The sequence below is a fragment of the Pocillopora damicornis genome, chromosome 2 (genome assembly GCF_964200805.1).
Source record: "Pocillopora damicornis chromosome 2, jaPocDami1.2, whole genome shotgun sequence".
Lineage (NCBI taxonomy): Eukaryota > Metazoa > Cnidaria > Anthozoa > Scleractinia > Pocilloporidae > Pocillopora > Pocillopora damicornis.
In genome coordinates this window covers 23264110-23292013 of record NC_142671.1, presented here as the reverse complement: position 1 = coordinate 23292013, position 27904 = coordinate 23264110, and the positions used below count along the sequence as shown (strand labels likewise).

Here is a 27904-nt window from a genome sequence, read left to right as displayed (position 1 = left end):
TTAATAAGGCCTAGTTCAAACGTCGATCTTTACATGTACCGAACCTAATTGCAATTTGGGTCGACTCGAATAATTAAGAGCGGCAGTTGATTTAAACGTCTATACAAATCTGCCGATCCTAATTGATTCAAACGTCGATCTTTACATGTACTTAATAGAAACGTTAGGTTCGGTACATGTAAAGATCGACGTTTGAACCAGGCCTAAGCTTCTTACCATGTCAAAAACAGAACCGCATAACTTTGCCATGCAGGGAAAGTATTCACGGACACCAGTTGATCAGAATGATCTCTTAAACTGTTCAGAATAATTTTATTTCATAACTTTTTAGCTCACTGCCTAATGGGACCATCGATCGATTCCTGTTGGAGGCGACTGTTGAGTTGCCCCAAGTCTATGCTCGAATCTAAATACTGTATGGATGAATAAAAAAAAACCCATCGTTTTAAATGGAACCCAATGGTTGTTCAAACTGTCTGTAGCTTTTCGGTTGTGGTCAATAAGGCTGCTGAATGATCCAAGACAGAGAATAAAAATCACGGCGACTGAAGAAGACAAATCGTCATTAAGTTAATTTCGTATCGGAGGTTCACGGAGAGTCCATCGCCGAGTGAGACGCCACGAGAACACGTGACCAGCCAGTTCGGTTCACGTTTATTCTCTTATTACTTTCCCCGTTTTCTCTTCTTCCGGTTCATGGCGTTGGTTTCCGCTTGCTGGTTGGACAACATGTGTTCAATTTGCTTGACTTTACGCAAACGTTCTGTGTCCCTAGAGGAATATGAATGAAGCAGCAGTGAATAAGGTGATCGGAATAACCATTTCGGACCAAAGAGAAGAGCTGCCTCCTTCGTTGCAACTTCTGACTAACCACAAGGTACAGAGTGAGTAAAAATGCATGCTTCAATTCGACCTACCTCTCTAACTGTTCTTTCAGCTTTTGTTTCGCTAGGAACTGGTTATCCTTTCTTATTTCTCTTATAGCGCCCTACAAATTGTAACAAGAGACAACATACACACATTGTTCTACCATAAGCTTAACGACGATATTGCTTCTGATAGTTAACCCTAACAGTGACCAGCAAGTAATTTCTCCCTACAGTAATACATTCATTAAGATCACGAGAATGAAGAAAATGATCGGCAACGTAGGGAGCTTGAATAGTTTAAAAAATTCTCCTTGTCAGTACCGATGGAAATACACAGAGAACAATATGTAGAATATGGATACTGATGTTAAGGAATAAAGGGCTGAGGCACTTGCTGTATATTTTAAGGAAAATTCAGGGCAACACTTTTCCCTACGTCGGATAAAATCGCACTTTTGAAAAGACCCATACCTGACCAATGTAATTTTGGTGACCATTAAAAAAACATCCCGGAACACTCTCTTAGACAGCACACACCAACAAAGCAAAAGTGAGCTTAATGCTGTAATGAGCTGATCACAGCCATCGTAGTTTATCCGAGTTTCTGTATCGTGAACTGTCAATGTTCCACCGAATGGTAGCTGGTATCAAACGCAAATAATAACCCAACCACCAACCATTTCTGATCACCAGAAGTGCTCAGTGCAAAGGAAAGGGTTGGAATTGAAACTTTACATTTTTTTAGAAATATGCTGACACAAAGAATGAATAAGAAGCTGCACCTTAAATTCTCTCTTGTATTTGTATCGTAGCTTCTGCTTTTCGTTCGTTGCTTTGTTCCCGGTACCTCTCCTTGATCGAACCTCGTAACTGTAAAGGAAACACAGTGAATAACGTTGATGACAAAAATGATTCTCTACAAAGAACCTGAAAACGTATCGCTTGCTATACGATCGGCTACAAATGACGTCACGATCGACAACATAAGTAAGTGACGCCATATTGGGCGGGACAGGGGCGGGGCTTTACAAACTGCACACGAAAATGATTGCCCTCTTGCTTTTTCTCTCCTTTTTTTACATTTTAAATCAGCAGATGTCAATCCGAGACGATGCGGAAACGAAGAAGTGAAACATGATGAAACAAACAGTTACCACATATGAACTGTGGTTCAATCACGTACCAATGAGCTCTTGCAAAAAGGTTGAATAAGGCAACTTGAAAGGAACACAAAGATGGCAGCTCGGAGAGAAATACCCGGGGATAGAGTCGCGTTTTTTCTTTATACTCTCAAGACAAGAGAGAGACGGTTATAGCCGGGTTCATTGGCTGATAAATACCGTTCCCCCAACCAATGGACTTAATATGATTTAGTATTTCACTCAAACAACAACAGGAGCGAATAGACAGTCACTGAAAAAGATTTAAAAATGATTCACACTCACTGCTCCTCAAACTTTGGTTCGTATGTCTTGATAGGTTCCGGTTTACGCGCTTGTAACGTGAGATGGTTACGATTCAGGCTCTTGGTGAAGAGTTCATTTGTTCTCGTTTGAAGGTTGCGGTAAATTTCCTGAATAAAACATGGAAAGGAAAAAGAGCAAGAGTCAGTGTTCAGTTCCCGACCGAAATAAACAAATCCAACATTCTAAATCTGATTAAAAGAACAACACATTGCATCAACAGCAAGAGCAAATCTCCCTTGAAAATCGGACTTCTTTATTCTTTAACAGAGGCAGTGAACTATTGTACTCTCTTAACCTTTTGGGGTTGAACCCCCTTTGGGGTTTAGCCCCCTTAGGGGTTTAGCCCCCCTAGGGGTTTAGCCCCCCTAGGGGTTTAGCCCCCCTAGGGGTTTAGCCCCCTTAGGGCTAGCATCAAATTTCTCCTTACAATATCACCTCTGAATCACACATTAAGGGAAATGATCATCAACTAAAGAAGCTCTTCATTGTTTAACAAATTCTCCTTATCACCACCTTCGTAAATGTATAGAGAAGAGTGTGGAGAATAAACATACTGATGTTAGTGTTGTAAAGGGTTAGGCACAGTTAATCCAATCGCTACTTTTAAATTAAAAAGAAATAACTAAATTCATGTAAGGAATTAAACGGAGGAAGAAACAACGCTTGAGAGCATTGGAAAGTGGAGCAATCAGAGAACCTCACATTTAAGCAACATAAATCAATAAAATAGTGTAACAAGAAGCAAGAAGTTTTGTCGACAAGTGTTGGTATTTGAGCTTAGACTGATTTTTTTAAAGTAAAACTAATTCATTCAAAACACTTTTCTTGCACTATGTTACCTGAACAGAAGCAGGATAAAGATCTGAAGGTATTCTGAAATATCAAACAAATCTTGTTTAGTACTATGCCACACCCATTATGGTCAAATTGTAATCATTCAGAAAATTTTTCATAATCTTGTAGTTACCTGTGAACTTTGGTTCACTCATCCCTTACCTTTGTAAATGTTCTTTCACAGGAGCAAATATCTCAAAACTTGCGGGTAAGTCCTGGTACAAATCAACAAATTTTTGCAAAATGGACAAGCAATGGTTGACTGAGTTAACCCTGCAGAAAGAAAAATAAAACACTTCATAATTGCTCAAAAAGCCCGACAGCAAACCGGGGATATTTCAAAGTAACCTCTGCCCTCTTCGCACATTGATGAAGGACTGCTGGAACAACGATTCTAAAGTAGGAGTAAAGAACAAAAAAATGTGTGGGTGTCTCAAAACGGAGACAAAAAGGCTTTCAAAAAATTATTTCAGAAATTTAAGGGTGGGTATAAGTAATGTACCTCAAGTGATTCAGCTTTCATCTCGTAACTTTCGAACTCTGTCTTAAAATTGGCAAAGAGGTGGTCGCTTATTGTTATAACAACATTTGAAAAAAATTGGACAATTTGATAACCAGTTAGTCGGGGCTGAATGTATAGGCTAAAAGTGTTCCAAAAGCACTGACGTCGGGGGGGAAATCACTCCTGTATGGACCTGCTTAATAGTGGTTGTCCACCTGAAAGGAGTTTTTTCCCCCTGGAAAAAGGACGGGGAGTTAAGGCACAGAAAAAAGGTCAAGGAAACTGTCTTTTACGAGTTTAGAAAGGATATAGCGATTGATCTAACAGGATTCTCATTTCTCATTGCTTAGATTTTAATACAAAGCGCTATCTTTGCGTTGCGGCAAGCCTGCAAGAAATCAGTGTTAGCCAGTTGCCCAATATAATAGAAAAACTCGTCAGGAAGAACAGCTGTGGATTGGCCGAATTTTAATTCTTGAAATGCTTTAAGCTCGTTCTTTACCTTGTTTCATCTGTCGTCTGTACATCTGCCGTGCTTTCTCCCAGAGTCGTCAGCGGTAAGGGCTTGACGGTCAAAGAACTGAAACCGGTCGGTCAAACTGACCATTAGCCGGTGAAAAAGTTATCTCCTAACGTTATGGGCGTAAATCAGGACAGGAGGGTGTATGATAAAACCTTTGAATTAAATGTGTTCACTGCTACTGGAAGAGTCTTTCAAGGATCCGTTGAATTCTCAGGAAAGGGAAATAGTTTAAAACTACCGTGAACGTTTATTCAGGGCGTCTTTGGTCGTTTGTTTGTTTGTTTGTATAAGCCTGTGTCTTTTTCCAGGTTTTACCAGCAACCTGATGCTTTCTGTTCAAAGTAAAATAACAGTACTCACAGATGGCACTGGGTTCTCGAGCAGATTACGAGCTTTCTCACTCACCTTGAATCTGACTGAAGTTTGAGAAGGTCGCGCCATTTGCTGCTGTGTTTAAACGGGAGAACAAGCTGAGCTGTGAAAATCGACACATTATTTAAGCGCAACTGAATGCTCTATGAAGAAGGAGGAGAAAGAAATAGGAGGAAAAAAGGAGGAATAAAGAGTAACGGATTAAGAATTCAAGGTGGAGAACGGAGATTAAGGTAAGAGATGACGGGAGAAGAAGCAACACATGGTAAAAAGATAAACAGCAGATTACTGCAAAACAGCATTACCATGACACTAACTCGTCCCCATTCTTCTTAATGGCATTGACGACGCGGGAGCGCAAGGTGTGACGAGCCACTTTCCCACCCACTACACCCCCGTACTCCGCGCGTTATGAAGACGCCTAAGGACGTGTGAAGGGGCAACAAAACCTAACTACCACATTTTCCATGGGAATGTTTTAATACTGAAATACATAATGAGTAAGTGGACACTTACGGGTATGGACTTCTTTCTTCGAAGCCATAAAGAGAATTCCACAGAGGAAGTTGACAACCTCAGGTACGAATCGCTTGGAGAGAGATACGAACTGCAAAATACATTAAAACCAAGACTGTATGAACTGTAACAAAGGCTTTCTATCGTTTATGTGCGGTTACTACTCCGATATGGTTTCGTGTTCGGGCGAGTTAGGGACGACTTCTTACCATTTGCAAATCAGAGTCCCCATAAAAACTCGTTTGCACAAGTTAAAAAATTAGCTCTTTAATGCGTAAGAGTGATTGGGATTTTATTTCTCCTTCCAGTATCACTGTAGAATCAAATATTATGGCCATGAAAATAAGGCAAATGATCTCCCACCAGAGAAGCTCATAATTGTTAAACAGATTCTCCACGTCACTATCATAGGAAATGTATATAGAACAGTAAGAATAATATGCATACTGACGGTGGGGTATAAAGACTTTAATAATAAAACTACAATCAGCAAACGAACCTCGTAAAACAAATCGCAGACAAAAAGACCCCTAAGTACATCTCTTATGCACCGTACAGGACTCTGTAAACAAAAATATCAGTTTTTCAATGAAGTTGGACTCAGGGTTTGGAGCGGCAAAGTCATGAAATGGTTCAGTCGAAAAACAGCTTCAGAGTAAGCACTTCAAATATAAACGAACCATCTTCGTTCACATTAGTATACGGGGGAGACTATGGTTCACAGCCTATAAGAGAAGAGTATTTTGTACCACGTGGTATAATTAAAACAATCATATAGCCGAAATTACCTCCAAGATGGCGACGTGATGTAGCGCAATACTCTTCTTTGATTGGAGAATTTAGTATTATCAACTGAGTTGATAACGTATGATGGCAACCAAAAGTTTCGAAGCAGACGTTTCGAGCGGTAGCTCTTCGTCAGAGCGAATGGGCCAACGCTCTGACGGGGGGATAACGCTCAAAACGTCCGCTTCGAAATTCTTCACGGTGGCCAATTTACGTTCTCAATTCATTTAATAAAAATAAATTGACCTGTTATACACTCCCACCGACGCAGCACCACAGTTTCTTTAGAAACAAACCGCCTTTCCTCTCTGACTGATTGTGTACCATAATGCCCCGTATACAACTGTTTATATCACGGCATATATTTCGAATAAACAACATCAACCTGTAACTCCTACCTGGCCAAGAACCTGGGAGAGAAGAACCATGGCTGGTGTACAAACAGCGTGTCTATAGTCTGACGTCGAAAACAACATTGATACGATGCGAAGATAAAGCAACTGAAACAAAATAAGATAATTTTCAATGATTTTTTTCAGTAACTCACCAACATGAAAGTGAAGAAAACTAAGCAGAGGCACGATAACTTTTCTTAGATCAGATGGGCTAAGAATTGAAACAAACACGAATAGGAGTAATCTTATATGAAGAGGGAGGCGGTTTAGGGATACGGGATACGGGATACGGGATACGAGGATATACGAGGATATAGAGGATTTAGAGGAATACGGTTTTTAGGGACCTCCTTTGCTCCATCAGTGCAGGTCACAAGTTTTGTACCAAGTATTTAAATGGTCTCGAGTACAACCCTCCCCCTCGATACCACTTAACGGAGCGTTTATATGAAGTTGGATTTGTAACAGCTGTTCCCTCACCAACCTCCCTCGTAACAGCTACGAAGGGTGCATATTGGACAAAATGGCGAACGGAAGGAAAAATTTTCAGCCGTCTCGTCTCGTGTAGGCAAGCTGAAGTGTTTATATAAAGAAAAAGGTTGTCCCGCCTGAAAAACTGCTCCCCGAGACGAGTTCACCATTTTCATGTAAACAGTTGGTTGAATAGCTTAAAGAAAAGTTAGCTCGCCAGGGTAACTCGGGTGGGGGAGGAGGGGAGGAGGATGAATGTTCTGGGTACCGGGGAATAGAACCAACTGGTAACTGTGGTTATCATCAAAAAGTTAGAATGGCCTTTCAGAGCGTTTAACGTTTGTGTATTGAGCTTGCGTCTATGGGCAGCCTTACAGACTATTCCCACATTGATAACAAGAGCTCCATGATTTCTTTAGCACAGAAATAACGAGATGAGTTAGGTGAGAAATAAAACACCTCCTGCCTCCTGTGCGTGATGCTGACACGGTTCTTCTTCGAAAAAGGAATTGCAACATCGATTTTAACTAAGGTGAATTAGTTAGTGAACCGCTGAAAACTCAAACCAAATCGCGTAATCAGCACTAGGTGCGCGTAACACTCACGTAGCTAAGTCACTAATTTTTCTGACTTTGAATCCAATTTCCTGAGCGAAGAGCGCGAGTTTTGATGCTAATTATGGCTCATAATATGCGGCGAAAGAAGCTGTTCAGAGTCATTTTCCTCACTTGGCTGCAAAGAACTGTGTGGCCAATCTGAGTCTTGTTTATAGACAGACGTACCTCAGTAAGACCCAGGAACATTCCTTTTCCACCTGAAGATGATAAAAATAAGAAGGTAAAGTTAGAAGAGAAGGAATAACCTGCGAGCAGGCCCTCATTATCAGCACTTCAGCACGAGCGTTTCTTCACCCGCGGGAAAACATGAGGCCATGAGAAACGCGAGCCTGCGAAAGGTCTGCCAGCGATCTAACACTGATAACGCCAGACCCTAGCTAACCTCTCGCCGACTAGCCTAAAATCTGTCCGCAGGCCTGCTCGCAGGCTAGGAAGGAAAGGTGAGGAATTTTAAAGAAGAGACAAGGGGATGAATCACGCATAAGCACTCTTACCTTGTCTTTCGCAATTCTGGGTGAATTTCTTGTGTATATCATCTACAATCTGTTGCATGCACTTGGCGGAGTGTACCGGAGAGTACTGGGATACATCAAAGAGATGTCTGCAATACGAGAGTAAACGAATCATCACAAAACGATGGGATAAACATGGTTGAGGTGCTTTCATCTTGTCCCAAATTCAGTAACATTTCAATAAAAGCCGGTTACCAGCGGCCTACCGCTACGTATATAAAACCTCATTGCCGTCTGTTAAGCCAGCTCGCAGGCTGTTGTGTTTGGGAAAGGCAAAGTTATTGAAACTCCTGTTTACGTCGGAAATGCAAAGACCAATTTTTTTCCCCAACGTTATTCAAATATTTTTTCTCCAGTACAACAGGAATGCTAAAAATGTCCTTTCCATTGGGATTTCCGTGCGTCTCATTTAAAATCAATTACAATCCTTTTTCACTGGCGCTAGATTAAAAGGCAAAAAGTGGATGCGTAAAATTCAGCTACCAGAAAATACGCCTACCTTGACAGCTCATCAATCATCTTGATTCCTTCAGGACCCATCTGGGAGAGTTCACCGACATAATCCAACAAAATGGTGAACAAAACCTGAAAAAAGTTATTAATTGTTGCAATAACAAAATGATGACTACAGAAATTCTTCTAACTTCTTGGGTACTCCAAAATGTTTATCATGACACCAAACCCAGTCAAGAGAGATCAGATTTGGTCAATGATGGCAAATGTAGATAAGACGGTAAGGGTACACTGTATATGGAGTTATAGAAAGACATTGAGAGCTGAGAACAAGAACATTTTTGCCAACCATAAAAACATTTGGGATGCTCATTCCCAAGTATCCGGTCACAATAGCTCTGATACGGGTTCTAAACTACATGAGCAGCACTTTGCAGTATAAGATGCCTTGAAACAACAGGCAGCTCTCTGTGCTACTTCTAAAACAACTCATTATGACAAACCTTGGTAGACAATCACTTTGCTTATGGCAAAGTTATGTTACTGCTATCAGTTGTACAAATTCAAACCAGATAGGTGTGACTGGTCACACAGACAAAGTTATTCACAAAAAGTAAAAAAAAAAACTCTCACAGTCACAAATGAGGACTTGCTGCTGTAATTTATCTCCAAAACATGCAGCCTACTGAGCCTCAGCCTTAAAACAGCAACACTAAAAAAGCTATCTTTTAATCTTTACCTCCATCTTTGGTTTATTTGCAGGGGTAATCTTGGGATTATTGCATGCCTTGATTCTGTCAATGATTGTTAACTGTTGCTTAAATGACCTTTGAGATACAAGTAAAAGAGAAGACACAGATTTGCCAAGTTAAACAGAAACTTCATCCTTAAAACACCTTGAAGTTCACTATATACATTTTAATTATTGTACTGCTGTAAATTCTTATCAATTTAAATTATGATACTGTTACTCATGGTACATTTTTTTTCATCTGTGTCAAAAACACTTTTGCTTACCAGCCCTTGATAAGTTCCTTAAATTCTTGAAGAGATTTTGGTGCTGGAAATTAAAAGCAAAATGCAGTCAGTATATCAATGGGGATCCAGATGCCAGAATTAGCAAACTTCGTTTTCCAATGCCATCAAGAAGCCTTTTTTTCATGGATAAGTGGATAAATGGATAAATGGAGGTTCAAATTTACCTTTAAAAGTAAAAGGTAGTTCTTCTTTTGTTGGCTCAACAACCTCTGCCTCAGTCTTTTCTATTTGCTTAAAAAAATCAAACATGGTCTGATTAAGAGAAGGAAAGAATTTAGTTTGCATTGGAAGAAAATGTCTAAGAAATACTGAGACAAAACATTGCATATGGTACAAGTATAAGTAACCTCATTGATAAGCTGCTGGTGGTTTAACAGATTCAGACTTGTGTAAGAATAATTGGCGGAAGATAAATTTAAAGATTAGTCCAGAAAATATATAAAATTAAAATCAAAATCAATTACCACATTGTTTTTTTGTTGCTGTTGATTTCCTGGTATTTCAATATCAGAGTCAGCCTCATCTTCCACACCATCATTGCTAACTGTAGATCAAATAGACAAAAAAAAAAATTAATGTAAAATATTGCAAGAAATAGTTTTGCTCACTGATGTAGCTTTTGTTCTCTTCAGCCCCTTTATGTTCTTTATATGTTATTCTCCCATTTAACAGGGCGACATACATATCCCTAGCCCCACTCACTCTGACGAAGGGCTAACACTCAAAACATCAGCTTTGTAACTCTTCATGGAGGCCAATTTATGTAACTTATCAACTCAGTTGATAATTAATTACCAATTTACCCTGTTATACTCTCCCACACAGCACCACATTACAACCCCAACCCTAATTACGCATCATTCAATGTAATTAAAAGGAAAAAAATGTATTTTTCCAAACATTAACATGAATCCAATTTTACATAAATTTTATGCAAACATAACTTTATTGCTTATTTACCATCTGATTCAAGGTCAGAACCATTGTCATCTTCACAGCTTTCACTATCTTGATCCTCCTCCTCATCATCATCATCATCATCATCATTATCATCGCCAGCAGCAGAATTGTCCCCTTCCTCTTCTTCCTCTTCCTTCCCATCTACCTCAGATTCTTCATCACTGTTTTCAGCTTCTCTTCTTATCTGATCCTCATCTTCTTCATCTTAGAGATTGAAAATGCAACAAATGGGTTGGTATTATGGATACGAATCATTAGATGTTATCTAAACTTGGCTTGGTGCATGAAGAATGACGTGCAGAACTAGTCAAAATCTACAGAAGGCTTCTACCTTTTCCACACATTCAATCCACCCCTTCCCTATCTTTCCTTTTGACCATCCCTCATCCCCTTATTACAAATATTATTTATTGCTGTTAAAAGCAAGAACAGCAGTCATAATTTTCACCAAGAAAAGTACTGAGCACTTGCTCATCAAAATTACACCTGCACTGCAGACTACATTATTAGCTGCAAAAGGAAATCTCCCTCCTTTTTCTGCTTGTTACCAAGAGCTTTTTGCTCTGCAGCAACTAGCCTGTTGTGTTTACCGTCTGAACTCCTGGAACAGGTTAAAAAGATGCTGAGAGACTTCCTTTTAGATTCAATTTTTGTGTCTGTGCATGAAGTGCTAAGAAGTGTAACATTAGGTTGTTATAAATTAAAATAGTTGAGTCAGCTTGTTTGTCAATTCACATCTGAGTCCCAACTAAAGCCAAATGCAGCACAAATAATAATAATAATAATAATAATAATAATAATAATTGTATCATCAATGTAGCCCTATTCAGCTAATCTTCCATAGTGCTTTACAATCATTATGCTAAGGCAAGTCACCTCTCCCCTGCCTATGTAATTCAATGAAAATTGAAAACTTCATCTTTTCACCCTTATGCTAACCACTGAATTTCTGAGTTGCATGATGACTGGACAACAAAAATAAAATTGAGAGAAACATAGCCACTAGTATTGTTGCTGACAAAAAATTAACTTGACTGACTAACTGACTGTCTAATTAGAGTACCTACCTTCCATATCATGTACTGATCCATCTTGGTAACTAAGCATGAATCTTTCATCTACAGCAGGTGTGAAACTGGCAAGCAAATTACAACAAAATTTGATATCAGAGTTACCTTTGCATCTGATTGTGTTACCCTGGAAATAAAGGTGTGTATGTTTCCTGTATATGACTTTGATAAGTGTATATTGAATAAAATCTCAGTAATAATCTGAAAACAACACCTAAACATTCATAATTGCTCACCTGTCACCAAGGTCATCAGCTGATATATGCTTTGGTTTCTCAGCCACAGCAGGTAAACCTCTCATTCTACGTTGACGCTCAAGCTAAATCATGATTAGTAAATAGAGAGAAAACACCATGGTAACACTTTAACCCTTTCACTCCCAAGATATCATTATTTATTCTCCTTACTGTCTGCCATATTATTCTCACTGTGTTTGTTCTGAGAATTTGGTAGTGAATCAACTAATGATGCCCTTATTGACATTTTTCTTTTTCCTTATCCCTTTTCTGCTTGATATTGTTTGATATTATGAGGAGAACTCTGTCTCGGTCACTCATTGAGTTAAAGGGTTAAATAACCTTTTTGAAAAAAAAAAAAACTACCATTGATCATTCCTACTACATTTTACTTGCAATGTTCTCTTCCTGGGAAAAAACATGTTCCTTCCACCCCCTAACAAATTGTCTCCAAAGGAGAATCTCCAAACATTATAATTATAACTCCTAAACCACTGTTCAAAGTAAAAAGAAAAACGTCATAATATCATCCTTGACTGATATCATTTCACAGGATAAATGGCTATATTTACCTCTAATTTTTCCAATCGTTCCTGTTCTTCTTTGGCAATCTCATGTTCTGACTTCAGTCTGTCAGTGGCCTTAAAAACACAAAGTATAAGTTATATTCAGATAAATCATTTTCTGAGACTGACTTAACCCTATGATAATGCAACCTCCTTTTCAGGTGTTTTAACCCTTTAACCACTAAAAGTAACAAGCATCTAATTGATCCAACAGCATCACCTATCAACATAAACATTAATGTCACAAGAATGAAGGGAATGATTGTCTACTTAAGAAGCTCTGAATTGTTTGACAAATTCTCTTTGCAAGTGCCACAGGGAATGTATAGAGAACAACACTAAAGAAAATGCATACTGATGTAAGCTTGTAAAGGGTTAAGGGACATGTTCTTTTGCACTTACTTTCCCTTTAATTTCAAAAGCCAACTGTTTGACAGCAATGTCGTAATCATCTACTTTGGAAACAACCTCTTCAGTGTGTGGCCTCTGCAATATTAATTAAACACAGTCAATTGAAAAGTCTTTTGCGAAAGCCTCTTTGTGCTGAAAGACACATCAGTCACCTTCTTGAACACTTTATGCCTCTTTTGACATAGGAGAATTCTTCTTAAAAGCATGGCTGAGATGACACAAAAATGGGATTTGAAAAGCAAGTCGACTGAGATTCTCCCATTAAGCCTGATGTTAAAGTCCCATTCTAACATACTTTAAGTAATACTATTGACCACTGTATCATTAACCCTTTTAACCCCAAGAGTGGCTAGCATCTAATTTCTCCTTACAATATCACCCCTGAATCACACATTAAGGTCATGAGAATGAAGGAAATGATGCCCAACAAAAGAAGCTTTTGACCAATAAACACATTCTCCTGGTCAGCACCTTAGGAAATATATAAAGAACAGTATGGAGAATGTGCATAATGACATTAGAGTGCAAAGGGTTAAATAAAAGCAACAAGATTTCCAACTTAGGTTCACCTTTAGTGAAATTAGATTCTTGACGTTCCTCCAATCCTGATCCAGCTTGTCTGTTAAGGTGATTGTCTCTTCTTTGGCCATTTGCCGCTCATGCTGACAAAAAACACCCAAGTAAAATTTTTATAATGGAAATGCAATATCAAAAAATCGTTAGAAAGTTTTATTAGAATTGCTGCATTTAACTTGAATGTTAGTAATTCAAACTATGTTCTAAATAAGAATATAATCAATGTTAAATATTTGGATTCCAGGGTACTGACCCTGTTTATGTCAAAGACATTTTTTTCAACTAAAAACAAAAATAATTTGTAAGTTTTATCCTAACGTGATTACCTTTTTGATCTTTGCTTTGGCAACCACTTCCTCCATGATCTCTTTCTTACTCTTGTGTTTTCCTGAAGTCTAAATCATATTCACTTGGTTTGTACAAACTTAAGTTTATGTATGGAAACAAAACAGTCCTGTACTTTATTTAACAAACAAATGAAGGTTAATCTCATTGAGCTCAATCCATGCACTGTTAACTCCTCCAGAGTAACACATGATTTAACCTTTCAACTCCCAAAAAAAAATATCATGCAATTTCCCCATGTAATTTCTAAACATCATTTCCTAAACTGGAGATAACAATTGACATACCTGCTATTGTAGAAGGTATTTTCTAAATGATACAATAACAAATTCTTGTATATTCTCCAAAGGGAAATGTGTAACAGGTAGTGGGGATAATTACTAATGATATCAAGAGGGTAGAGATGTTGAAAAAATATGACAGTAAGAATACTATTACCTGCTCATCTTCTGCTCTTTTCTTTGTGAGAAAACCACCGAAATGCAACTCTCTAACATGATCAGCTGCAAAGACATTGTGGGGTTAACAGACACCTCTTTGTAACAACTCAAATTACATTATACACGTAGGTATTAACTACCCCTTGTGCATCATGCCAATGGTTTTTTATGATAATGCCATCGTTTGAAGACAATTAACCCTTTACACCCTAATATCAATATGCAAATTCTCCATATTGCTCTCTTTACATTTCCTAAGGTGCTGGAAAGAAGAATTTGTTCAACAATCAAGAATGTCTTTGGTTGGTGATCATGTTCTTTATTCTCATGACCATTGTGTTTGATTCAGGGATGATACTGTAAGGAGAAATTAGATGCTAGGCACTCTTAGGGCTCTAAAGTTAATTAGAGAAGATCAACTGGTAAAGGAAGTGGGTGGATCATCACACTACGTGTTTCCAAAAGTATTCAAAAAGAGGATGAAAAGCCATGAAGCTAGAGTGAGGTTTATGTAGATGTGCAATTGCATCTCACTTACCTAGATCAACCTGGTCAATACCAATACATATGTAACAAAATCAGTCACTAATTGGAAGTCAAAACAACCACTGATTCAATCCACAGTTTTTACCTTCTGCAGACTTGTCCATATCATCATCATCATCATCACTCAGCTGCACATCTTCAAACTTGTCAATATCACCAAGTGATTGTCCTAAGTGAGTCAGCTCTTCGTCCTCCAATCTGTACTTTCCATGCCGATCATGGTGATGCTATGTAATAATATTACATCTATCATATTTTATGTTTTTCAATTATTTTCATGAAAGTCAGACAAATGTGCTTCTTAGGAAAGTATGTGTAATAAATTCAATGAACATTGTAGTTTTATATTTGTTGTACATGTATATTGCAGTCATCTGCTGGAATATAGCACATAAGTGATAGTATTGTGTATGTACAGCAGTATTGTTATATATAAAGCACTACTACAGATAAGCTATCATGATTGTAATAAAATTTATTTCTAACATTGATTGTAATTTTACACAACATCCAACTAATATTTATAACAATAAAGAAAACTTCAATAAGAGACAGAACTTTTTAAGATAGGTGAGTCATGTCAGTATGATTATCCATGTATCTAAATTTATCAAATTGCAATGCAGGTTTACAAATAATAGTGCAGCCACTAAAGGATTTCTCCTGTAAGCTTTTATCAGTCCCAGTAAATAAAACATCATCTCTATCAATCAATCAACAACATCTACAGAAGATTTTCCACCCTTCACAGTCCGCAGTATTCCCAGGAAAAGTCAGATCAACCACACCTTTTTCTCCATTGTAAATCTTTTCAACATCTTCTCTTCCACTGACATTTTTTCATCATATTCACCAAACCGGCGATCAATAAACATGTTTGCCTAGGAATAAATACAGACAATACCCCTGTCATGAACATCATCTGGAAGAAAAAGTGTACTTACCATATCAAATATCAAGTTAGATTATGAATTGACAGCAAATGATATGTAGAAGAATTTATCCTTAACATAACTCTATCCCCTCATAATTAGCTTTACCCATGTTACTATCCAATATAACATATTTATTCGAATAGGCACCCACCTTGCAGGTAATAAAAGAAGCACAAGAGGAGTATTGACTATTGTTTCTTTCCTGTTTTATGATCTCTCATTGTCTGACAGTCTATAAAAAAGCTGGAATTCTCCTAAAAGATTCAATCACAATTCCCACATGGGTGCAAAAACTGGTGAATATTTAATAAACATCCAGCTTTGAATATGTACCCACTCTCAAGCTCCAAAAATTTAATAATACCCAGGGCACTCATGGATGGTGCCTGCAAACAGACATCTGATTTTGCCTGATTGAGGTGATGTGAATATCATCTGGAATTTTTAGACTACTGAAAACTAATAGATAGAAGTACAATGTAATAACCAACCTTATTTTTTTGCTTGTGCTCCACCAGGAGTGTCTTTTGTCTCTAAATGTCAAACAGACACTGGTATCAACTAAGAAGCTAGCCATGTGACACACATCATCACTAACATGTAATATGATATGTTAAACTATACCTGCATTTTGATTGGTTCTTACTTAAGATCTATTCAAGGACAAACTCATAGATGATGTCACCCTTGAAAACATTTTGTTTTTTGATGATACAAAATAAATACACTCCATGTTGCCATAGGTCTGTAATAGATCACAGATTATATCAAAATGAAGTAAGGACATCAGTGACACACTCAGCTGCATCTCCTGTGCCACTTATTTGTTCTCATCACATTTTGATGTCATCTGTGATCTGTAATTAAACAGGTGCACCACAACATGGAAATCTATTTGTTAATTCTAAAAACAATCCTAAAAAGTGTCTATTACATGTCTTGAGTAGCTCTTTATATGAAAGTAGTAGGGATGATTATTAATGGTCTTGGAGGTGGAATTTTTGGAGATGCTTCAGACCAGGTGTGTTAAAAGGCAGGGAGGCTATATGAAAGCAACAGCTTTCTATACAATAGAGGGCTCTCCGAAAGTAATGATGATTTAACGGTTTTAAACTAAATAGTTCCCTTTCACCCAAGATATTACAGATTAATTCCTTCCAAATGGACTCTTATCTTTTCCCTATAAAGTGATACTTACCTTCTTTATAGATTTTGACCTTGAAATCCCGGGTAAGCCCTTATCATGTTTAAGCTTCCTTCCCAAGATATCATGTTTTCGTCTATTTGTATGTATTTCAAAAGGATTGTTTGTGACTTCTCTTGTTTTTTTGTGACCCGATGATCTCGCTAACTTTAAAGCTGCTTTCTTCGATTTCACCATGGTGTATTCCAGTAACTTATATGGAACTCTGAGGGTTTATGTAGCACTGGTTAGCAGAGAAACTTTTCAAGCTTGTTTGCACGTGTAGAACCGAATAGTGGCCATTTTGTTACATTATGTGTATGTTTATATCAACAAAGCAGTAACTTTATAGAAATCGCTGACCGGTGGGTTTTGCTTACTCAGTAACATTCGGGATGTTGCGGGACTTGCGGGACGTCATCCATACCCAATAGACATTATCAGCCAAATTTGGGTTTCAGTTACAGGGGGTCATTATCTCGTAATGAAATACTACAAAAGATGACTATTCCTCAAGGTCTGCTCACAATAAAATTGAATATATAATGGTTTTCGAACCTTTTAAAATCTTTTCAAATATAGTTTTTTCCACCAATAAACAACAGTGTTTACATTACGTCACGCTTGGTTTCTCAGCAATGCTGCGGATCGAAAACCTTCGACCTTGTTGCAAAGAGGAACCTCTATAAGGCCCGAAACCTTGTAGATTGCGGAAAATAATCATTATACACTGAAAATTTCCTTGTGCAGCTTAGTTTTGCATGAAGCTGCCCGCCTTCGGCATTTGGGCTGAAGCGGGTCGCCACAGGCACTACCCAACATAGGCTGTTCACAAGGCTCTCTAATGGGCGCCATTCAATCAAATCGAAAACCTTCCTACGATGCGAGCGGCGATGGTAATATTCTTAGTTCTAATGACTTCTATTCCATTGAAAGTGTGCAACGCGTTCTTATAATTCCATATGTTTTTGTTACAGTCGATTTCGACCATTTCCAGATCCTGCGAGCAATTGGCCGAGGTGCTTTTGGAAAGGTGAACCGCCGCAGCTTTAATTTTACTTTCATTCGATTTATTCCGTGTGTTCTTATTAAACATAGAAATAAGATTTTAATCGGTGTGGGTTTTTTTTTCTTTTCCGCTTTCGAAGGTCTGCATCGTTCAGAAGAAGGACACAAAGGCGATGTATGCAATGAAATACATGAACAAAAATGCTTGCATTAAAAAGGATGCTGTTCGAAATGTGCTTCGCGAGTTGGAAATTCTGAAGTTCCTCGAGCATCCATTCCTTGTGAATCTATGGTTCGCTTTTCAAGATGAAGAAGACATGTTTATGGTGGTAGACCTTCTACTAGGAGGAGACATTCGCTACCACTTGCAACAAGTAACGAAATTTGATGAACCAAGAGTCAAGTTATATCTCTGCGAACTTGGTCTTGCCCTCGGCTACTTGAGAAGCAAGAAGGTTATTCACAGGTGACGAACAAATTATTACTGAATTCATACACTGGGTTTGATGTTTGCTTTTAATTTTAACCCTTTCACGAAGCCGTAAAATGAAGAAAAATATTCTTTTCGTTTAGGGATTTAAAACCAGACAATCTACTTCTTGACGAAAAAGGTTTGTGCTCGTTATAAGAATTTTTACAATTCTGTGATTTAATTGCAATTGCAGTAATGGTTATTTCTATTATGTTAGACTTTTTCGTAAGCCCAAAAGCGTTCCTCTTTCGATATATGCGAGAACTTGTTCGCTAATGGCCAGTGGAGCGTTGTTAGTTGTAAACAAATTACTTGTCTGATTGCGAATGCTATTTATCCATGAGAAGTTGTCGGTGAGGTCACAGAGATCATAAGGATTAGATACTCTCTACTTCACTTGTTGCTCAGGACAACCAAAAATGGTTCAACTTAGTTTATTTGTTTTCCCTTAGGACATGTACATTTGACGGATTTTAATATAGCGACAATTCTAGAAGATGGAAAGTTGGCAACGTCCATGTCAGGAACCAAACCATATATGGGTTCGTAATAAATTTCTTACGAATTATCGAAGTTGTAAACTGAAGTTTTTGACGGTTATGCCATGAAAGCTTCTATTAATTTACGATATTGTGTACCAAGTCAACCCATTGGCACTTGAAAAACTTGAATTTACATTACAGTACATTTACTTTAAACAAGTTTTAAGTCAGGTGATCACTTGCCTCAATTTTAATATAAATTTAAAGGAGAAGTATGCACTAAAAACTATAAATTTTTTCTCTCCCATCGAAAACTGTATACAATTTTACCTTCAAGCAAATTTTGGAATTCTGAAGAGTGAGCCTGTTACAGATTAGCTAAGAAAAAAAATGGGTAACCAGGCTTCTCATGCTAAATCATGACATGAAGTCCTTAACCCTTTTGCTTACAAGATCTCAGAAGTAATCCTCCTTGCTGTCTGCCATATAATGCTAATCATTTTAGTTTTGATAATTTGGTATTGGATCAACTGATAATTCCCTTATTGATATAAAAACAATAGCTTCCACTAAGCACAAAAATATGCACAGATATTTGTCCACAGGCCATATGTGTTCAAAAATGCATACAGTTTTCCAAGAGAAGCTCAAACAAAACGGTAAGCTTCGAGGAACAGATTATGTCATAGGACAAATATCTGCACATGTTTTTGAGTTAAATGAAGGCTTTTGTAGTTATTATCCTTCAAATACTTTTGCAACGCACAGGAAAGAGTGTTTACAAAAAGCTTACTGTTTGCTGCATAGGATGTGTACCTTTCAGTGTTCTCTGGTACAACTTTATGAACTAACAAACATGTCCCTTCTTCTGTAACAATACTGCAATTCTGTACTCTTTCATCTTGAATAAAATTTTAGAGGAATGCTGTCATTGTATTACTAGTTTGAGAATTGGGGAATATCACAATCACGTGATGTATTCAGACCAATTGTACAAATTCAAGCAAAAGGATATGATGGATTATAATTTTTTTTATTCTTATCTCCTATTTGATTGATATTGCAAATATTTTAAAAGGAGAAATTCTGTCTTGTTCACTCATGAGAGATTATTCCATGGGAAGTATGCATAAACGATTCTTCTCCACAACTTGCTATGCATCAAAAAAAATGAACAAGTGTGTTTTTTGATGCATGGCAACAAGTGAATAAAAATCGTTCAAGCATTGTCCACAGTGTGATATCTATGCGTTTGGCCATCCCACTTAGTTGATAAATACATAGTATACTTATACTATTGTTTTTTTTATCATCTTTACTTACCATCTACCCTGTGAAAATTTGTTTCTTCACATCATGAAGGATGTTTGTTTTAAAAGTCATGTAAATGTTTTTTTAATTTTTGCCGATGTATAACCAATATATTAATTTTATAAATATATATTGAAGCAAAGTACTTCTATATTATTAATTTGACATTTATCTTTGTAATTCAGCTCCTGAAATATTTAACACAGCTAGTGAGGAGACTCAAGGATATTCCTTTGGTGTTGACTGGTGGAGTTTAGGAGTTTGTATCTATGAAATATTAAGAGCAAAGGTAAGGGCCTTAGAATCTGATATTACTACTAGACTAAGTGCAACAACCCTTACCCTGATACTTAACAGTGATTTTAAGTTAGGAAAGGATCATTTTGTTATAGCTCACCCCAAATCCCCAAAAAGTTGTTCTGTAATCTAATCTAGATGGTAAACTAGAATTTATATTATAATTAAGCCCGGGCCCTGGTTATTCAAAGGTTGGCTAAGTTGCTATTTACTAGATAGATCCTTGTCTGGTGAATTGTGCACTACATTTTTTTGTATTACTTATTATCTGGATATTTAATTATCCAAGGGAATCATGGCATTATCAGTCCAAGTTATATTCTTAAAACTTTTAAGTCTTCATAAAAAATTCTATTGTGACTAATTCATGTTGAAAATTTTGGTAGTTTAACTACCACAATGACAATGACCCTGAAAAAATATATGGCACCAACCATTAACACTTCCTTTAAGAGAAGATAAGATGATTTCCTTTTATTTATTAACTCTTCATTTACAGCGACCATATGAAATTCATGCCAACACAAGTCTGTCAGAAGTAAGACAAATTTTTGCTTCTGAATCTGTTCACTACCCTACAACTTGGTCAAGAGAAATGATACATGTACTTCACAGAGTAAGCAATATTTATTTTTCACAGTTATAGAATATTAAAGTAATCAAACTTTCTTCTTTCTAATAACAGTTAAAATGAGGATGAAGCACATATGCTTGTCACTTAATGAGATTCCATTTGGAATTTTCTTCACAACAATGCTTATACTGATATCTGTTTTTTTTATTTAGCTTCTTCAACATGATCCCAAGAAAAGATTGGACAGCTTAGAGGCCTTGAAACAGGAAAGCCTTATGGCAGATGTTGATTGGGAAGCTGTCGAGGCTGTTAATGTCCAACCTAGCTTCGTACCTCCTGTAAGTTCACTATGGCCTTTTCACACAACTTTTATCAAACAGTGTCAGTAGTAATTAAAAACCTTTTCTTGTAATTTACATTTCATTTTATCTTACTAGAAAGACCACTTGAACTGCGATCCTACTTATGAGCTAGAGGAAATGATCATTGAAGCTAAACCACTTCACAAGAAGAAGAAGAGATTGAAAAAGTTGTCAGGCAAGATGGTGAGCAATTATGGTGGCTTTGATAGTTGTAATAATCAAATATATGTTGTGGAAAGGTATACACTCAATTGCATAAACACTGACCCTTAAGAAACATTTACAATGGGCGATGAGACTCTTTGGCTCTCTGGGTACACATCTACATGATAACTGCTACTAGGACATGGTGAATGATGGAAGTTATCCACACTTTCTTGGAAGAAAAGGATTATCATAACAAAGCTATATCATGAATAGTGAGAAAGGTGAATCACAGAATAAGTATCTACAAGAACATTTTCCAGAAAACCTTTGGGTTTCATCATTTATGGATCATGCTTTTAGGTGTCAAGGTTTGTGTAAGTGAGTGTATCTCAGTTGAACTTCATGCCATAAACACCAAGTCATAAGTACTTTACAACTTGCTGACTGTTTGAATAAAGATCACAGATCATCTAATTTGTGATTTTTCTTGCAACTTGAGTCCCCAATTGCAGCTTAACACATGGCCTTCTGAATTCTCTGAAACATTTTCCCTGTTTCCTAAGAGGTCTACAGCATGAATTATGGCAAGTAATGTTAAACAGAATTTCAGTGATCTGTTTCCATCTTCTCAGTTTCTATGTATTGACTAGTACAGAAGTTTTGAAACTTGAACTTTCACTCAAAATTTTAGAGGGCACCGGAGAGCAAAACTGCGGTATTTATTTATTTATTTATTTATTTAACAGCTTTATTGGGTATGTCTACAAGCTCAAAATGAATACATATACAAGGAAAAAGACAAAAAATGGATAGACATACACCAAAAGGGTCAGTGCGAACGGGACATGGAGTCCCATGCGGGGCACTACCCTTAATAAAAACAAAAACAAACAAAAACAAAAAAAAAAATGAAAAATGTAAAAACTTACAGTGAAAAAGTGCTAGATAACTAAAAATCAATGACAGGGACACGACCTAACAATTGACCACGTGCACGGACTATTAACATCAAAAACTGAACGGACAAGAGAGAACATGTGTTTTGCTACAAAAGTTCGAAAGGCGGTCGGGTTAGAAAACTTGGACGGGGGTGATAAGGTACAGACGTAGTTCCAGAGTTTAACAGTTCGGTTGAAATAGGAGGCCTGAAAGGTACTTGTTTTACATGAAGGCGTTGTGAGATTGAAGGAATTACTTCGTCTGGTGCGGCTGTGGGAAATAAAAGAAACAAAGTTAAGGATGTTTAGATCCGTGTAGTTATTCAGACATTTGTAAAGAAACACAAGGTCCTTAAGTTCGCGGTCGTAGGCGAGAGGGAGCAAATTCAGCTTGATAAGCCGGTCTCGGTAGCTCATTTCCCCAATTCTGGTGCCTAGAATCCATCTTGTTGCACGTCTTTGTACTCTTTCAAGCTGACTTTTGAGACTGAATTGGGCTGGGGACCACACTTGCGTTGCATAGCACAGTTGTGACTTTACCAAAGCCAGATAGAGGGACCGCCTGACTGAAACATCGGTCAGAAAAGGGCATGTACGCTTTAGAAGCCCAAGTAGCTTGTTGGCTTTTGCGATGATGGTATGGACATGTGAATCCCATGAAAGGGAGCTAGTCACAATAACTCCGACATCCTTCTCACTTGTGACCCGCTCAAGTTGTACATGATTGAGTTTGTAACCGTAGATAATTGGGCTTTTTTTGCGAGTTACTGAGAGGACTTTGCATTTTGATGAGTTAAAGCGAATGTTATTTCGCATGGCCCATGCGTTCATGTTGGTTAAAGTGTTCTGCAGAGATATGCAGTCCTCAACACCTTTGATGCTGCGATATGCCTTGGTGTCGTCGGCATATAATCCAGTCAACTTGACAACAGTTCAACTCGCCAACGCTAACTCGCTGATATATAAAATCAAGTAGAAATGTCGGCAAGTTGGTCTTCAATCCAGTACAACTTATTAGAAGTTAAACATATAGAAAAGTGAAAGATCTTTAGGAAAAAAACATTTATTTTCTTTCAACAAAGTTTATAAGGATCTCATGGCGAATAAAGCAAGGTAGATATCGCCAATAACTGAGAAAGCTTCAGACGCAAACGAGTTATTGTGTGACAACAACACTCTAAAGTCTTATCATGTCAATCGGTCAGATTTTTTGAAGAAAACTTGGCTTTCTGGACAAAATCTTCAATAAAAAACCATCCTTTTTTATTTCCAACAAAGTTTATAAGGATCTCATTGCGAATAAAGCAAGATAAACATCACAAATGACTATAAAAGCTTCTGACAGACAGACGTGAACCAGTTATTGTGTGACAACAACACTGTAAAGACTCGTCATGTCAATCGGTCAGATTTTATCAAAGAAAACTTGGCTTTTTAAACGAGATCTTTCATAAAAAACAATTCTTTTTATTTCCAACAAAGTTTATAAGGATGTCAAGGCGAATAAAGCGAGGTGAATATCACTAATGACCAAAAAAGCTTTAAACGCGATTGAGTTATTGTGTGACTGCCAACGTCATTCCAGATTCATACTTGGATAGCTCACTTTTGAAGGCACTTTTATTTGGTCCGTCTTAATACCAGGCTAAGCCAGTAAATGGCAAACATTTTCTAAACGCTTTTACAGTACAAATACGATTAGTATCTAACCAGTAGCTGACCAGAATCCAAAGAAGGGCTAATAGGCGATTGCAGAGTAAGGTGTTTGGATTTTGGGAGAAATACGAGAATTGTAAAAAAACAACGGCTCAATTATTGAAATCGATGTCGAGATTAAACGGACCTTCAAGAGCAGAAAAATAGTATGATATACATATCAAATTTTATTGTAAATCAAACGTTCTCGATCATAAATAAATCATTCCTTAAAGTTAAAAAAACATGTGGTTCCACATGGTTGCTTTGGTTGTCTCAGTCGCATCTGAAGCTTTAGTAGTAATTGGCGATGTTCACCTTTCTTTATTCGCTTAGACATCCTTACAAACTTTGTTGAAAAATACAAAGAATTGTTTTTTTACTAAAGATCTTGTCTACAAAGCCAAGTTTTTTTTTTTAAATCTGACCGATTGATTTGATGAGTCTTTACAGTGTTGTTGTCGCACAATAACTCGTTCATGTCTAAAGCTTTTTTGGTCATTAGTGATGTTCATCTTGATTTATTCGCCATGATATACTTATAAACTTTGTTGGAAGAAAAAAATTGTTTTTTCCTAAAGATCTTTTACTTTTCTATGTGTTTAACTTCTAATAAGTTGTACTGGATCGAAGACCAGCTCGCCAACGTTTCTACTCGATTTTATACGTCAGCAAGTTGGTGTTGGCAAGTTGAACAGTCGGCGACTTGACCGTAATTCAAAACTGCTTAAGTGCCACATGCAACAATTTAAAACACATGCTCACATTCTTTTCTTGAAAAACAGATTTATTATGATATCACATCTGGTAATATCCTTTTCACTGTTTTAAAAGGAGAGTGAAGAGGAAATGGATCCTATTCAAGTGTCTTTAGAAGAAATCAAAAGAGATTTCAAGCTGTATAACAGAGAGAGGTAATTCTGAGATCAATTTTCTTCTCATAATTGGTTGTTTTCTCCTAGCCATGAAAGTGATATGGGGTACCTGTTAATGCAATCTTTTTTTATTTTTCTTATATCTCTTTTAGTCTAGTAGCAGAGTGAGGTGTAAATTCTTATCACCTCTGTTTACAATGTAGTTCATGTTGTAATCATAACATTTCATTGGTGTACTGGAAATATATTTGTTTCTGTTTCTTTCCCTCAGAATGATGAAAAATAAAGTTTTTTGATGTTTTGGTTCTCTTGATACTTGTAGGTTACTTATAACTCGAAGACTAACGAAAACAAATGTGACCTCTGCCCAAGAAAACAGTGAAGAAAAAAATGCTGAAATGTCAGTAACAGATGCAAAACTATCATGATATTGGTGTGTACCGGTATTACACTAGTAAAGCTCATTTAATATGTGAATCTACCATGAGTGTAGAACAAGCAGAAAAAAAGTAGAATTTTTTTACTGTTAATCTGTAATATTTTATGGTCATTATGTTTTGACCTTGTTCCCTCTAAGAATAATTTTACATTAAATGTGTGTAAATCACTTTAAATGCCACCAACTTTTCACGTGGTCACTTGTCAGATCTCAGCTTGTCATCTGCAAATTATTACAACAACTAACTTGAATCCTCTTTGGAAAATTTTGAAAATTAACTCTCATAATGAGGTTTGAATTTCTGTAATCCGAATTTTTTCATTGTCGTTATGTGGATATGTTGTAGCAAAAATGTGCTCAAAGAAATGCAGTGAGTAAGAGTAGTTTACTTTGTCAATAGATAGAGGTGTCTTAAAGTAATCCAGCTCATGAACATTACAGTAAAAGAGCAGATGCTGTGGCCAAATTGGTTAATGCTTGACTCTAGATCAAAAGGTCCAGAATTGAGTCTTGCTAGGGTTGAGTATTTTGTGTTCTTTGGGTGGACACTTAGCTTCTACAGTACCTTTCTTTCTTTACCCAGAGGTGTTAATGGTTACCAGTGGTCTGTCAGAGAATCCAGACAAAATGCTAGTGGTAACCTGCAATGGACCCAGCATTCCATCCAGGGAGGGAAACAGCTCTCCTTTTTGTTTTATGCTGCAAAAAACGGTATAAGCTTTGGCAGCTAGTTGAGTCACTCTGTCAGTGTTTCATAGTTTGTACTTATTTGTGTTCAGAAGTGATATAATAATATAATATTTGCTTTATTCGTTTAATTACTCTAATGTAGTTGTCAGTATTACTTTAGTAAGTGTTTCTGAGTGATTCCAAACTTGATGGAGGTTTTTTTTATGTAAAATGTTATTGTAGGTTAGTGAATATAGATTTTATTTGGTGAGTTTCCAGGTCCATTTGGGAGTTTACCCATAGGTCTGTCCAGAATCATCTCATTGAAAGGTTTGGCAAAATAGTTCTAAGCAGTGCACACAGAGCCCTGCAGTTATTTGCACTAGTTTTTGCACCTTTACTTGCAGTGGTCAAGAAGTGAAGTGAAGAAAAAGATTGATCTGAATTACATGACATGTTGTACACCCAAACCTGCATTAATAGATTACTACTTAAATTCCAATTTAATCTCAGTAGAATTAAAATGGAAATTTTTCCATATGATTTAATTTATTTAAGAAATATTTATAAGTATGTAATGTTCTCTCCACGATTCAGTCGTAAACGTTCGTTCATCTTTTTCCCTGATTAACAAAATGGAAAATGAACTAATCAATAGCGTGGAAAAGTGCGCTATCCCTTTGGTATTGTGTGATTTCCTTTATTTCATGTTGGTACTTGGTTAATATGGTTTAATACTTCTTAATATTTTGACAGGTTTGCTGACTGCTTGTTTCCTTTGCATATCATTATTGTAGGATAAATGGTTCTTTAAGCTTACAACTTGCATCTATTGCTAATTCTTTTTTGAAAAGAAATAGTTTTGGTTATGCAACAAGATCAAGCTTGTGTTATATTTAGGTATCTTGCTTTGTTGCTTTACTTTACCCATGATTGTTTTCTGGTTTACTTTGGAAAATTTATCACACCTAGTTGGTTACAGTGTTTGAGTGTGACTTTGTCTTAGAAACAGATCTGGAATGTGTTGTACCTCAAATCCCCACGTATGTAGTCCTGCCATATGCCATAGCAGACCCCAGATTTTTCAGTTCAATCTTTTTGTCTAAAGATTTCAACTATAGATATGATATGTTTGGGCAATGAGTTGAAGGGGGCGGGGAGGTAGATTCCGCAAAAAAAGTAACAATACCATATTATATTAAAGAAGCATGAACACAGAGGTGCAGTTTCAAAGGCAGATTCTTGATTATTAAACTTTTTTAACACCTACTAAATGTCCAACAGGCATGTTTCCTAAAAAGAGCATTAGAAAAAATGTGTAGGTTGATGATATAACAGTGATGGAGGAAATAATTTTGGGTTTAACCCCAGAACTTAACTGTGAATGGTTAGTTCATTTACCAGTTTCCTTACAGTAAATAATCAAATTGTAGGTTATTAACTAAAGAGAGTGATAGGTAATATAAGATTATAGATTCAGAGAATTATGAAAATCTGATTATGTGTGAGGGATGTTAATAAGTGCCATTGTACAAACAAAGAAAAAAATAAAGGCTATGTTTAATAATAGGTTTGGATGCTTAGTGAATACAGTACTGTACTGTTGATTATTTTCTGTGATTAGGACAATGTGATGAGGAACTGAGCTAATTCATAACTATCCTTAACCCTCTGACATCTTAACCCACCTTGCCTGTGACTGTTTTTTTTTTTTTTTTTTTTTTTTTTTTTTTTCTCCAAGGGAGTAGGAGCAGAAAAAAGTATGTTCATTATTTCTCATTGGTTGGTTGCTGCCCCACATCTGGGGTAGCAAAGAAAGAATGTTTGATTGCAGGTTGCAATTCACCCTAAATACAAATGATCCATAATTCCTAGTTCTTCTATTACTTAATTCCTTTTCCTGGAAAAGGTATTGTCTGCCTTATTTTATTTGGAGTAGATGTTTCAACTTTATTTTTAACGTAGTGTGTGTTTGCCCTCTCTTTATTTCTCTCATGGTTTTCCTTTGTACTC

General features: G+C 36.9%; 2 protein-coding genes across 3 annotated transcripts; one reads left to right on the top strand and one right to left on the bottom strand.

Annotated features, from left to right (window-relative positions):
- Positions 1-275: 275 nt before the first annotated feature.
- LOC113666070 (nucleolar protein 14) lies at positions 276-16966 on the bottom strand. Of its 2 annotated transcripts, none has more exons than XM_089195154.1 (30): positions 16638-16966; positions 15931-15972; positions 15293-15385; positions 14590-14731; positions 13957-14021; positions 13500-13568; positions 13167-13259; positions 12589-12672; positions 12193-12261; positions 11621-11703; positions 11382-11449; positions 10315-10518; positions 9819-9898; positions 9519-9585; positions 9334-9376; positions 9056-9143; positions 8363-8448; positions 7846-7952; positions 7517-7548; positions 6267-6368; positions 5582-5644; positions 5083-5173; positions 4600-4669; positions 4174-4251; positions 3332-3442; positions 3175-3208; positions 2315-2442; positions 1652-1739; positions 918-988; positions 276-771 (listed from the first exon to the last, which is right to left on the bottom strand). In XM_089195154.1, the coding sequence occupies exons 1-30, from the start codon at positions 16818-16820 to the stop codon at positions 666-668; spliced, it is 2640 nt and encodes an 879-aa protein (XP_089051280.1). In that variant the 5' UTR covers positions 16821-16966; the 3' UTR covers positions 276-665. The 2 variants fall into 2 exon arrangements, with proteins under 2 accessions (XP_089051280.1, XP_089051281.1); XM_089195155.1 differs by having other exon boundaries at positions 15591-15972; positions 16638-16911.
- A 276-nt stretch (positions 16967-17242) lies between these two features.
- LOC113666967 (serine/threonine-protein kinase 32B) lies at positions 17243-27460 on the top strand. The gene is made up of 11 exons (XM_027182794.2): positions 17243-17518; positions 17600-17655; positions 17771-18096; positions 18204-18241; positions 18555-18644; positions 20081-20184; positions 20692-20808; positions 20979-21104; positions 21204-21311; positions 24743-24822; positions 25106-27460. Exons 1-11 carry the CDS (start codon positions 17467-17469, stop codon positions 25209-25211), a joined length of 1203 nt encoding a protein of 400 aa, XP_027038595.2. The 5' UTR covers positions 17243-17466; the 3' UTR covers positions 25212-27460.
- The last annotated feature ends 444 nt before the right edge of the window (positions 27461-27904 follow it).